Source organism: Spermophilus citellus (assembly GCF_964194105.1).
Source record: "Spermophilus citellus genome assembly, chromosome: 7".
Taxonomy (NCBI): Eukaryota; Metazoa; Chordata; class Mammalia; order Rodentia; family Sciuridae; genus Spermophilus; species Spermophilus citellus.
In genome coordinates this window covers 82,702,894-82,717,444 of record NC_138188.1, presented here as the reverse complement: position 1 = coordinate 82,717,444, position 14,551 = coordinate 82,702,894, and the positions used below count along the sequence as shown (strand labels likewise).

The following is a 14,551-nucleotide window of genomic DNA, read 5'->3' as shown; positions in this document are numbered from 1 at the left end:
ACTCATTTCAAACCATATAGTTTGCTGGCCTTTAAAATCCTACCAAACCACTATTGTAAAACATTGTGCTTATTACATCCATTTATTTTTACTGTCCACTATGAAGTAGCTAAAGGAGATGTGGTGAGAAAAGTTTTGCCCTGCAAAAGGGATTTTAGTTGCTGCACAAGTTTCAGGCTGCATCTAATGCTTATGAAACAAAGTCAAAAACTGGATATGGCAATCTTCCTATGAAATATTCAAGAGAAAAATACATAAAGGCACGTTAACATTATTGGTGAAATACCATATCAAAATACACATATCATTCAGAAAATAAAAAAGGCTTTTGAAACAACATATTAAGATCTAGGGCTGGGGTTATGGCTCAGTGGAAGAGCACTTGCTTGCTTGCCTTGCATGTGTGAGGCACTGGGTTCGATCCTCAGCACCACATAAAATAAATAAAGGTATTGTGTTTATGTACAACTAAATTTTTTAAAAAAAAATGATCTAGAAGTGTAAATAAATGACAAAAATTGTTTTGTTTCTATAAAAATTTTAACATTGTATAATTATAACCTATTATGCATAGGCTACAATTTTTCCCTAAAAGATCACCAAAATAATCCTTAAGAAATGTATACCCAAAGAAGGGAACATGGTATCAACCAAAACACGAAATGAAAGAGAAGGATCAGAATTTAGGTCCTCTTACTACCAACTCCCTTGAAACTAGATCACAAAGCATTTTATCCTGCATCAATACAACATTGCAACTTTTATCTAAAAGGACTCTAATAAACCACACAGAAAAGTCCACTAAACTTTAGCTTACTATAATAAGTGTTTTGTAGTTTTGGAGTCTGCAAAGGGGGATTCGTGTTTTACATTTTTTAATGATTTTTCTTAATGCTTTTAACTAAAAAGTGATTAAATTAAATATATATTATATATAAATATATAAAATTATTAGATATATATGTACTAGTTTAAATTGCTAACCACATCTTCTGCAGCAGCCTGTAAGAATATGTTACATATTTGTAAATATGCATTCTTTATATTAAACAATTACCATGTTTAAAGCACTAGACATCAAAGTTGTAAGCTTAGCTTCATTCATTTTAATTGGTCCCTTCAGGCACTGGTGAGCTACACAACAACTTTTTAACAGATTAGTCATGCCAACATTATCTATTTTCTGCATCATTCTTTCACAGGTTGAAATAGAGTCATCATAATTGAATATTAAGTCCATAAAATTGGCCAGGTACGGTGGTGCACACCAGTAATCCTAGTGCTCGGGAAGCTAAGGCAGGAACATAGCAAGTTCAAAGCCAGCCTCAGTAAAAGCGAGATGCTGAGCAACTCAGTGAGATTCTGTCTCTAAATAAAAATTACAAAATAGGGTTGGGGATGTGGCTCAGTGTTTGAGTACCTCTGAGTTCAATCCCCAGTACCAAAAACTTAAATTAAATTTAAATTAAATTTTGCCCTTTAATTTGCGAACTTTTAAATAAACTAAAATAGCCCAAAATAAATAATTTTAATATAAGGTAAAGATGGGAAATTAAAAAGGTGCATTTTTCACAAGCTGAATGAAGAAATGGGAGTATTAGTTTCATATATTATGTAATTATACATGGGATCTATAGCTTATTCTTTGTATGAAAGGTATGTGATATGACTCAAACAGTAGCAAGAAAAAAATAAAACGCACTGAAAGTTCAAATATTTAAGAAAATAGGCATATGTATTTAAAATTTGAAAAGCTTTTATAGATGCTGTCCAAATTTAGCTTTCATGTGAAGGTTTAATAAGCCTCCAGATATTACATATGATGTGGTCTAATCTGAATAAATTTTATACACCTGTCAACCAAAGACCTATCATTCTGCAAAGAAAATTCTATAATAGCAGCCTGCAAATAGTAACTAGTCTTATAGCAGAAGAACTATAGGAATTCACTTTAAGGAAAATATGAAGCTTAAGATACTTTTTAGCAATAGGATTTATTTTCTTTCAAATTACATAGGTAAATATGCATCCTCTCACAATAAGGAAGTCTTTTAACAGCTGTAGGTAAAGAAAAGCTGCAAAACTAACAATTTTTTTAAAAAATCACAGGAGAGTTTTGATCGAAGAGATTCTCATTATAATGGATATAAACCTGTGAAAATATAAAAATTATAACATAGAAAATTTTTTAAAACCACAACAATAAAATAGCTTTCTATATAAATTACACAGAAGCTGAGTTAATGTATGGAAAACAATTTTTAAAATGTCACCAAACAGGTTTTTTAAAAAAGTTTTATCATATTAAAAATAAAATCTGCATAGTCAACTATAAATAAAACAATGGCGAAGCTTATGACTATTTTAAGTAAGCTAAGATTAAATCATTCAATATGATTTTCATGGTAATTTTTTAAATCCACTTTGAATAAACAGGTAAATAAATGATTTAAATTTTGAAAATGATATTAATGGTAGTCACAAAATATCTTTGATTGTATGATAATGAACACTGTTATACACCACAGGTTATTTTATTAACTCATATAAAGTCATTAACTCGTTTAAATACACCCTTATTCTAAAGAAAAAAAGGGCACTTTCCATAAAAGGCAATGTAAAACCTTCAGTTAACTCACTCTTCCCTGTATTAATTTTTTTTTTAATTTATGGGAAACAAATCCCCTATAATTTATTATAAGTTTCACTTTAAATAACATTTTACATTTGATATAATCTCATGATCTGAAAAAGAAACTTAAATATACCCTTGTAAATTTTAGTACAGTCATACCACAGAACAAAAGCAACTTTACTCCTTAAAATGCAAATACTCAGAATTATTTAATTTTTTTAAGAGAGAGAGAGAGAGAGAGAGAGAAGGGAGAGAGGGAGGGAAGGAGGGAGGGATGGAGGGGGAGGGAGAGAGAGAGAGAGAGAGAGAATTTTTTTTAATATTTATTTTTCAGTTTTTGGTGGACACAACATCTTTATTTTTATGTGGTGCTGAGGATCGAACCCAATGCCTCACGCATGCCAGGCGAGCGTGCTACCACTTGAGCCACATCCTGAGCCCCTCAGAATTATTTTAAAATAATTCTAGGTGTATTACTTAAATAACATCTAAAATCAGTTGTGAGCAGTTCTTCACTATAATGTGAAAACAAACTTATAAAAATAGGATTCAACTTTTAAATCACAATTCTTAAACAAACTGATAATTGTTAATAGTAACTATTGATAGAAATTGACAAATTATCAACTGTAGTTCTTAGCCTGATCAACTGTGGCATTTCCAAAGCTAGGCCTAGAGGAAGACTGTTTCTTAGTTGGGAGTTCAGGCATTATTTCCTTTCCTCCTAAATTAAGAAAAAAATCTTTCTTTGCTGAGTTGGTTCTAGAGACTTGCCTTAAGTGATTATTCCATTATCAAAGAAAGTTTACCAACAAGAAATAAGCCCGGTATCCACTGTCATTTTCTATTGTCCATTGCCAAAGAAATAACCAAACTAATCAGAACCAAAGAAGAAAAAATGTGAACTTTCCATTCTATTCAATTCTCCATCATTTTAAATTACTTCACAATACTGGATCTCAAATATCAGTGTGCAAAAAAATCACCTGGAAAAGTTGTTAGAAGCTTGCTGGACCCTGCTCCCAGAGATGCCAGCTGGAGTTTTAAATCAGGACCTGGGTTTCATCCACAGTGCCAGGGGGATGGGGCGAAGGAGGGTGGGGGTGAGCAGGGGGTGGAGACATGGTCAACAAATATGCTTCTCTAATGATTCCTGAGTGATGCTGATGCTACTTTTTCAGGAACCACACTTTCCATAGTGTTACTTTAAACAATCCCATATAATGGATTTACAATTGAGCCACTTTGTTGGACATTTATTTTCAATGAAAAATAATGTTTAAATGAACACCTTTGTATATCATCAGAAAAAATTGTAAAGTTCTTGTACATTTTAAAGTTCTTGATACATAATGCCAACTGAATTCCTAAAACATGCTATCAAATTACATCCTCCATTCCCAGCAGAGTATATGAGCACTGGCTTTATCTACTTTGACTCAGGAAAAATATTTATTAGTATTTTCAATTTAAAAGAGAAAAAAAATTCTCATTTTAGTTTTCATTTCCTTGATTGCTAGTGAAAACAAACTTTTTCAATTGTTAGTGGTTTATATTTCTATTTGAATTGTTTATATTGTTTGCCATTTTTATCTTTTATTATGTTAGTATCTAAATTGCTGACCAATTATTCTCTGTCATTGTTGTATATGATTTTTCTCATTTTCCATTTAAATTATCAATGGTTATGTTTTTTGACATATAGGAATTTGAAAATTGGGAGTAATCTTTCTCTTGATCTCTTTCCTAATACCTTCCATTGCTATTATGCTTATAAAGTGATTTTTATCAAAAGTAAAATAATAATTCATATATTGCTTCTCTTAGTTTATTTTGTAAACATTTATTTGTAACTCTATTTTAATTTGTTTTAATATAAAAATGAGAAATGACTTTTTTCCTCCAAATTGTTAAGCAGTTTTTCCAATGAATCCACATTTCAAGGAGAATGCAAATGTCCTCACCACAGGTTTAGATTTTAAATTTTATGAGAATCTACTTCCAGACTCTCATAAATTCTGCTCCATTTAAATTTATAGCAAATATTATACCTGCTTGACACAGCTGCAGATACTACATCTTTATCAGTATATTTCAACATCTGGTAGAACAAGCTCTACCACATCACTTGATGGGCAAACTCTCATCTATTTGGGTCTCCGTTCTTAGAACTGTGATTTGGGTCTGATCTTATAAATTTGCTATGAGGAATTAGCTTGCAGGACACTTTGAAACTACCAAAAAAAAAAAGTACACAGAAAGTTATCTTTTCATGACTACAGTATTATTGATAACCTCTTTGAATAACCAATTCTCAAGTGAAGCCAAAATAAAAGTCAATGAAACAGATCCCTGATAGTTATGAATTAACACTCTTGTGTTACCCAAGATGCCTAATGTACTCAACACCATTAAAAACATTTTTTGGCTCATTTGAGTAAAAGGAGAAACAAGTTGCTTCCTATTCATTAATCAAACAAAGGAAAAATGGGTGGTAAAATGCTTCTCAAATTCATGTAAGACTTTGGCTTCTAAGAGCTGGGTAAAAGTTTCATAAAGCTATTTTCATGAATAGAGTCAATTAATTTTCTTAAATGATTTACCTAGATTTCACAAAAAAAAAATACTGAAAGAATGAAAATACAAATGTTAGGTCCATTATGGTTCCTAAAGTAGACATACGGAACCCTTGCCTATCCTAATGCAAGAGGAATTCAGAAAACCCAAAACACTCCCATTCAAAGAAGGCTTAAATTAAAAAAAAAAAAAAAATCTTCTACTGTGACAATTAATTACCTAAAAGGCAATACTAGTCCTGCCCCCCAAAATAGCTGAAAAGGTGTTAGATTTCCAGGATGGTCCAAAAAAAAAAAATCTTACTATCTTTTACATAGTAGCAAAGATATTACCAAATACTTTTTCTTTCAATTAATGAGAATTAGAACTTATGTTTAAAAGCTAGGTCCAAAAGCTTGGTTTTTTTTTTACTTAATTAAATTCTACTTACTTTGGCAAATCGGTGGTTTCCTGTTCACTGTCCTGAGTTGTATCCAAAGAAAAGGTATCTGAGAGTTCAGCTGACATGGACTCTTGTTCTTCTGTTGGAACTGCCTGGGGTCCCAGTGGATCACTGAAAATCTCCCTCTCACTTTGGATCCCTTCATGACTGTCACCATGAGTTTGAGAGTCTCTTTCAGTTTTATCATGGCCTTCTTTGAAAGAAGACTGCTTAGCTTCACCAAGAGATGATTTTCCTGAGATATTGAACAAGTTACCAAGAAACTGAAAAAAGCTCTCTTTTGGTTGTCTGTCAGTTTCCCCTGTTTTGGCATCTGAAGTGGAACCGGCAAGATCACTGGCCTTTTTGGGATCTTCCTGTGTTGGAAGAGTGATCAGCTTCTCAGCCTGGTTTATTTTCTCCTCACTTTGATGAATCTGAAAACAACATAGAGAATAAGTAAGAAGCATTATGATTTAAAAAACAACACAGATTAAGTGATAAGAAATTTTAGGACAGACTGTGCCAGACACCAGGGAAACTTTGTGAATCAGAATGATGGCTTCTCAGACTTCAGGCAGATTACAATCCACTTAAACACAGTAAGTACCACTCGAACAAAGCCATAAAGTAGATATGGAAAAGGGAGAAGTGCAGCATACGTGGGGACCCAGAGTAGCATAACCAGTCCACATTTGATGGAGGCAAGGGCAGACGAGGTAAGTGTAAGAAGTGTCCCATCTGAAGGGGACCTAAAAAGTGACTAGGTGATGCTAGTGAATTTGAGTGAGTGAGTGGTGTGTGTAAGTTCAGTGAGGCATCTGCTTCTAAGAGGTTCACTGTGAGTGGGGCCATGGTGCAAAAGTGAGAGGTAAGTAGAGAGATAAGTAAAGGGACAGATCATGGCAAAGCTTGTGTGTATTTAAACTTGTCATAGCACTTGGTATGTTAGACAAATAACACCTAAGCAAACCTTATCATCTCAGCATGACATTAGTCCATGAAGCTGTCACAATTATGTAAAATTGTTCTTCAAGAATAACAGGAAAGACAGTAGTAAGATGGTGCAATAATTCAGAGAAAAGGCCCACTGTGACCCCTTCACAGGAAAACATAAAGTCCTGATAATGTGTTAATGCAGAACAGGTAGCCCTGGGCATTCTTTGCAGACATTAAACACTTCCAGAGTTTTATTCTGCTTATAATTAAGTTACTGGTAAAGCAAACACACATTAATATGTGTTCTGCACACGGGAAAGTCAAGCTGTTCCAGCAAAGACCACGCTGGCATTCCACCTCACACTCTTCCCGGATTCCAAAAAGTTTTAGGCCATTGTGCCAACTCACCCTGCCTTCCAAACATGCTTGCTCACATACTTGTAAATGGAATGCACATCCGACGGTATCTGTCACCTGTCAAGCTCACGAGTCCTTACAAAAGGAAAGCTCAAGTATGAGTCAGAAAAAAGATCAGAACACCAAGGTAAAACCACCTTAGGGCACTGTAGGTTCACATGACAAAGTTTTGCAAGAAGCTGATCTTCAAGAAAGCAAGAACACCATAATTATAATGTCATTTGTTCATTCCCCTCGTTCCACATTTGAATCCAAGTTTCCAACCGCTGAAAGAAGCATTCTACTCACCACAAATCACATTTAGCATATGAAAGGTTGAGAAAGTATTCAGAACCTATTAACCCAGCGAACTGATTTCAAGTAAACCATATTTTAAGTCTGTGCCCACCTTAGGTGTCAGAGGGTAGTTCTAAGTCAACATGGAGCATTTTTCTGTCAGGACCTTAATGTACTTGTAAGATTCTTCACTGAAAAAAAATATCACCAGCCTTGCAGTCTACAAGTCTCAACTTCTACAGTTTCAACTGCAATTTGACCCTACTGTCTCCTCTTAACCCATTCAACCTTCTGCTCCTGTGAGAGCCCACATTGTAAACAGGCAGCCCCTTCCCCTCAGCTGACAGAAAGGCCCCAGAGTGTGGGAGAAGACATGCTCAACCACATTTTAAAAGTGCTCACACAGGAAAGACACTTTTTCTTTTGTCCTTTGACTATTCTATTTAATTTGCTTAATTTCCAGCCACAATAGTTCTCCCTAAGTCAAAATGAACTAATGTGGAACATCAATCAAACCAATTAATTCTTTCCTATAACCAATAGCCTGCACAGCCACCTGAAGAAAGTAAACTATGAACTTTTCACTAAAATATCATCAATATTCTTAAAATTATTTAGAGATTCGAAAGTGAAGTTTTGCAAAACTAGAGCAATGTTCTTAAAAAGTAAGAGAACGTGGAGATTAGCTTTAGACATTATTTAAAAAAAATTATTTCTGTCAAAAATAGTATTTGGCTCACTTAATTATTATTTTCACTTGACTATTCCTTTCAAAGCATAATATTCTATTTTCCAAAGGAGGAAGACACATTTTGCTAATGAACACCTTCACATTTAACCTTCTCAGAGTTATGTACAAATTTTTAAAAATCATTTGTTTCTTCTTAGCCTCAATTTTCAGCTTTACTCTTCTAGAATGTTGATAATGTAAGTTTGCCAAAGAGAATTTTTTAATTTTCTAAAATGTCTGAGCTGCTTCATTTTCCCCTCACAATCTTAGGATAAATTTCTAATTAAAATAACCTCAATAAAGTTATTAAATTTAGAGGAAAAAAGAGAACTGTGCTATTCAATGTAAACACCTACAATAAAATCTGTATTTGTATAACTAAAATCTTAAGTTTGATCTAAAGCAGCTGTTCTTTGCCCTAAGCCTAGACAGCAATGCAGTTCAGCCTGCCACAGGCCCTTATTAGGTGGGGCCTATGTCCCTCTGCCAACAGGACTGTCTGCCATTGTTCTAAAAAGTCAGTAGAATGAAAAGCACTCAGGATTTAAGAAACCACAAACAAAATATCAATTCCAGTTTCTTGTAATGATGTTAATATTCCACATATAATACATGATGCTACCATGAAGGCATCTGCATCTTTGGGAAATTTTTCCCTTCATATGCAGTATGTAACCTTGAATCAAATTCATCTCTCCACTCTTTTTGCTACATGCCTTATACAAGGAAATATAGAAAAGCGTTAGAAGCACTGATTAATATGTCTTAGCTGTGGCCTTCGGGGAGCTTCCAGTCTAACAAGAAATTTAGTCATCACTGCATCACTTTATGGAGTTCAGAAGAAAGACTTAATGAAGGACATAATTAATTTGACTACAGATAGGGAGAAATCATCGCATAAAGAAGGTAACATCTGAGCTTGCTCCTGAAGGACAAAAAAAAAAAAAAACATTTTAGACACACAGTATGTATACACAGATGTCTGAAGGATGTTCATTATGGCAGCAGTGTGGCCAAAGAAGACAGAGGAGAGAGAATGAGGTTTGACAGGGTGACCAGTGAGGGATAACAGAAAGGGAGAGTGAGGGATAACAGAAAGTCTGGTAGGCAGTCAGAAATACAGCTTAGGAATGCAACTTGGCAACACACTGTGTACAGGGGAGTGGAGACTAATGAAAGGGCTGTAGAGGGAAAGAAAAGAGTAAAAGGCAGATGCAGACACACACAAAGAAATGAAAAATGCAAAAATAAGGCCAGATTACTCCCTCCAAAAGAGTAGCGTCCAAAGTCAAGGGGAAAAGATACTTTCAAATGCACCAGGGAGGAAAGAATGTTTTCACTACTGTCAGATTAAAAAAAAAAAAAAGTAGGGGCTATCTTCCTCACTGATCTTCAGAAACATCAGGTACGCTCTCTTGCCTAGAAATTTTGCCCTTACTCTCTCTGCTTAGAATGTTCTTGTCCCAGATAGTTACATGATTTGCACCTCCTTATCTCCTTCAGACCTCATTTAAAGGTCCGACTTAGCAAACTCCTGCATTCCAAAACTGCCCATCTCCCTTCTGTTTTATTTTCCTCCTTGTACTTGCCAAGAAGACACATGTACACCTTTGAACATCTGTGTTTGTTTGGTTTCCACACACCCACCCCCCGAAAATAAAATCCACTAAGGTAGACATCTTTTGTCTATGTTATTCACTGCAGTATCTCCAGCACATTGAAACGTGCCTGACAATAAGAGATGCTCAAATACTTTTTGGGATAAAGGAATGAGAACCAAGGACAATCCCTATGAATGGAGGAAAAACAGTCATAATGCCTCAGAAATCCATGAGCCCAGTCCTAAACTCAAGGATCTACGAAGTGAGCAGGTTACAAAGAGATCAGAAAGCTCACTAATTAGAAGGGAGCCTTTTGAGAGATTTATAACCAGAAAGAAAAATGAGAACATTTAAAGTTCCAAGAATGAAGAAGTGGCTTTTTGTTCCCGTTTTAAAGGAAGGGATACACAGGTTGCAAGGGAAGGGATCACAGATGCCAGAAGAACAGAGAACATGATGGCCAAAGAGATCAACATGGTCTCTAATATCACTAATAAGGGAGGGGTTTAGCCTTGGGGAGGAGGAGGGACATTTCCCTTTTCTCCTAAAGTAAGAAGCACATGGCTAAACCCTGGGCAATTCTGTAAGAGTGGAGACAATGAGGAAGATCCAACAAGTGGCTGTGATCTCATGACAGTGGAAGGGGAAATAAGGCAGACCTCAGAGGCAGAGCTGGCATCTGGACTCACGAAATTAAGACTTGTGAGAATGTTTCTCACAAACTTGGAAGAATGTTTCTGAGGAATGCAACCCCAAATCAGCAATACACTAAAACAGGGTGAGCCAAGGAGCAGTTAGGGGTAGTACAAACTTTAAAGGATTTATTCATTCAATAAACAATGTGTAAGACACTATTATAAGTGTTTGGATACAACAGTGAAAAAATACACCCAAGTCCCTGCTTCCATGGAGCCTACACTCTAGTAATATAAGAACTTTCTGCAGGTCTTATTGGAATTATTTTGTCACCTCCTTGAGCAGCCTAGAGCAGGTCGCAGATGCTGTACCACCATGGTGACTGGTAGAGTGAGCATGGTCAAGGTATAGGGAGAGTCACCAAGTCTGAGTGAAAGACAGAGAAGGGCTCTTCCTTGACTGCCTTTACCACCTGACTTGGGAATTGTGCACAACAAGGACAACCCTTCGGTTCACCCTGGCCAGTTCCTTGGCACCCTTAATTCTAGTGACTTTTGCTTCCACCTGACCTATACTCCTCTGGCTAACCCAGTCACTGTCTTTACCATCTTGACCCACCTCTGACCCTCAACTTCAGTCAATCACCAGTGTCCAAACCTTCTCATCTTCCCAGCTTCTATCCCACTGTCTCAGGCATGCCCATCATACCATGTCCCCTGCCTCACCACAGCTTCTGCCCTCTGATTCTTATTCTCTTTCAGCTCTCACAAATATGTGTATCTTCTCTGTCCAGCTATCCAATAATACTGTCAATAACCTCAAAGCCTTTTTCCCTTGATCTTTGTTCATCTCCACCCAGCAAAACTCCAGTCTTTCTCTTCCACATCCATGAGGGAGTCTTACTTTAAAACTCAGTGGGTGAACACACAGCTTTGTAGATGCAGGGCACCTATAATTCATGATTTACAGCCTTAGCTAGAAACCAGTCTTAAACCTTCCCCCATTTCTACAGCAGTAATTTCAAAACTTTTCTATATCCTTTAAGTTCCCCACTTCTCTCTCCCTGGTTTAAAACTGCCTATTTTGTAGAGTCACTTCCTTATAGTCCCCAGTGTGCCTCTCCTCTACCTGCATTTTGGCAGCAGTCTCTGGGCTGCTTCCTTCACTAAGCTGTGCATGACAGAATAGAAGAACTCCACCCTGATGTCTCCTCAGAAACCTCAGTTGCTCATTTGCTAGTCTAACATACAGAGATAGCCTTCTCTCTTCTCACTACCAACCTCCTCACAAAGGAGGTATTAACCCTCACCACCCTTCCTTTACCTCCAAATCACTTCCTAAATCCCTATTGCCTGGTTTTTCTCCCAGGCATGCTGTGACCACAATCTCTGGGAGACACTGTCCTACTTACTAGTTCTATTTTTTTTCCTGTATTGGCATTATATTATGCATCAAAAGAATGTGAGACGAAATCTCTTCCTGAAAACCATTCTTTCTTTGGCTTCCCTGACATTCAGACCCCAAGGTGTCCCATCTTCCTATCTGAATATTCTCTCAGTCTCCTCCAAGATGAACACATTGTAATCATCCCTTTTAAATCATATTCCTCCTATTTCCAGCTTGTGCTCACTTTCTCATGAGATCTCATGGTTCCCACATATGCAATGGTCCAGATTACCCCAAGATTTGTATTCTCAGTTCGAACTCCTAAACTATGGACCTGCACGTCTCACCATCAACCAGACATTAATCTGCATCTGGATGCTTCACTGGAACCTCAAAGCCAATACATTCTAAACTAAACCTGACCACCCTGTATTTCCATTCTTCTGTTTTCTAGAAATTATAAAATCCTCACTTCTTGTTATAGTCAGCCATCAGGACACTATAACCCCCTACCCTAGAATAGTGTTGGCAGTATCCTAACCAGTTTCCTTGATTTCCTTCTTGTTGTCCTTCAATCTACTGTCTATTCAAAAGGCAAAGCACTTGTGTACAAGTCAAATACAATATATCAAAGTCTTTCAATGGTTGTGCATTGCAGTCAAACTCCCTACCATGGCATTTGGGGTCTTGATGAATCTAGCCCCTGAAGCATTCTCCAATTTCATCTCTTGCTGCTCATGCTTGGAATGTTCAATGTCGGCATAAGCATTCTCACTCATTTATTCTGCCTCCCTTCTTTCCTCCCTTCCTTCCTTTCATTGTCTCTAACTGTATTATCTCTTGGAATACTGCTATTCCAATTGCTGAGACCACTCATCCCTTCCTCTCTTTGGAAATTCCTACCACAACTCAAGGTTTTTTTGGTTTTGTTTTGTTTTCTGGTACCGGGGATGGAACCTAGGGGCACCTAACCGCTGAGATATATTCCCAGCCCTTTTTGTATTTTATTTAGAGACAGGGTTTCACTGAGTTGCTTAAGGGCTTGCTAAATTGTTGAGGCTGGCTTTAAATTTGCAATCCTTCTGCCTTAGCCTCGCAGGCCACTGGGATTACAGGTGTGAGCCACTGTGCCCTGCCATAACTCAACGTTTTCAGTGTGGAGACTGTGTATATGTTCTTCCAATGGATATCCCTATCATCCTATGTCTTCTCTGCCACCACAGAGGGAAAGCAAACAACTTCTTATGTTGTTGTCATAAGTAGGACTATTACCTTAGTCATTAAAAGGTACTAAAATTTGGCATTCGTAAACTGAAACAAGCTGCTTTCTAGAGAATTCTAGTTAAGATTCCATTAAGACATCTGGCTGCCTCATATTACTTGGCAAATTTGCCATTTGTTGCCAGTTGTTGAAATTGTACCACTAATAGTTGAAATTCCCTCAATTTTGAAAAAAAATACTTCAGTATCAAATTATTATTACTGCTAACTTGAGTTAAAGTCTAAGTGATACTAAAGTTTTAAATAAAAATCACCACTGACAGTCATAATCGATTTAGTTGTGGTGAACTGTTTGATTTACTCCATAGTCACTACTGATATACATTTGCCTTAACAATATATGGATTTTACAGATAATATTAAGATGTAAAGATAAACTGTTTATGCTTCTATTGTTAAAGTAATTTTGCTTGAAAGGTAACTTTACGCCTTTATCACAGAATAAATTATTCAATAGAAAATAAGAACAGACAAAGTAGATAGGCCATAAATTATTTTGCCCTACCTAATTTGGTTATGGCTTAATACAAAAACAACTAAGCTATTTGCAACTTCTACATCATGCCACACCGTTGCTAATAATTATTTCTAAGCTGTCATAAATAACTCTCCAATATTAAAAACCTGGAATTTCACTTTTAAAAATTGCAATGGAAAGGAATCAAGGTTTTATCAATGGTATTACTTTCACTGTTTTTCATCTCCATGTAAGTTTTAACACAGGAATATATATCTCCAGATAAACGCCCTTAACCATAGTTATCCCCAAGCAGTCATCATTATATGAATCAGAACCAAAAGAAAGGTTGGGGCAGGGGGTGGAAATTGCTGATCTAAATAAAAAACATCAGTTCTAATCTAAATAAAAAATCAGGGCTGGGGTTGTGGCTCAGCAGTAGAGTGCTCGCCTAGCACATGTGAGGCACAGGGTTCAATTCTCAGCAACACATAAAAATAAACAAATAAATAAAGGTATTGTGTGTGACTACAACTAAAAAAAATATTTAAAAAAATCAGTTATATAGTAGCAAGGGGTAAGGATAGGAAAGATGAGTTGTTCATGTGCACTGATACAATGAGAAAGAAAACAAGATGAGAGAATCATTCCCAGGTGCCAAGCTTGGGTAATATAATAGCACCTTTTACTAGGACCAAATATACAAAAATAGAAGGAAGTTAGAACAAAGTAAGTTAAAACAAATCTTTTACCTGGTGATATCTCAGAGGAAAGGCTCAAAGAACTGGCTTTCTCACTCTGAATGTCAGGAATACATGTTGAGATGGAGTCAGAGATGTGGGCTTTGTCCTACATAACCTACGATGTAGTCAGAAATCAAATCAAGCTGGGCAGAAGTATAAAGCAAGAAGAGAAAGAAACAAGAAGCTATGACATGAAGGGAAAGCCATTCCTTCCTATTCAGTTAAAAACAATGAGCCAGAAAGATCAATGTTCTTGATCCTCTGAGAGGTTTTTGGAGTCACCTCTACTATTCCAGATTCCATACCTGGAACCCATGGAGGCAAATTTTCTCAAATTAAAAAAAAAAAATCAATAAATTAGAAGATCCTTCCCAGTTTCCTTATGTAAGGTATTCACTTATACCAGAGTGAAGGATCATTCCAGGTCTATAACAGGCTGAAATGCTGCAAAT

At 36.2% G+C, this 14,551-nt stretch overlaps 1 protein-coding gene across 2 annotated transcripts in view; it reads right to left on the bottom strand.

Moving 5' to 3' along the window:
* CRYBG3 (crystallin beta-gamma domain containing 3) overlaps positions 1-14,551 on the bottom strand; it is a 108,366-nt gene that overhangs the window by 67,392 nt on the left and 26,423 nt on the right. For both annotated transcript variants that reach the window (XM_081301036.1, XM_081301035.1), the window contains exon 3: positions 5,643-6,070. In XM_081301036.1, coding sequence (XP_081157162.1) covers positions 5,643-6,070 — 428 coding nt within the window. The remainder of the gene's footprint in view (positions 1-5,642; positions 6,071-14,551) is intronic.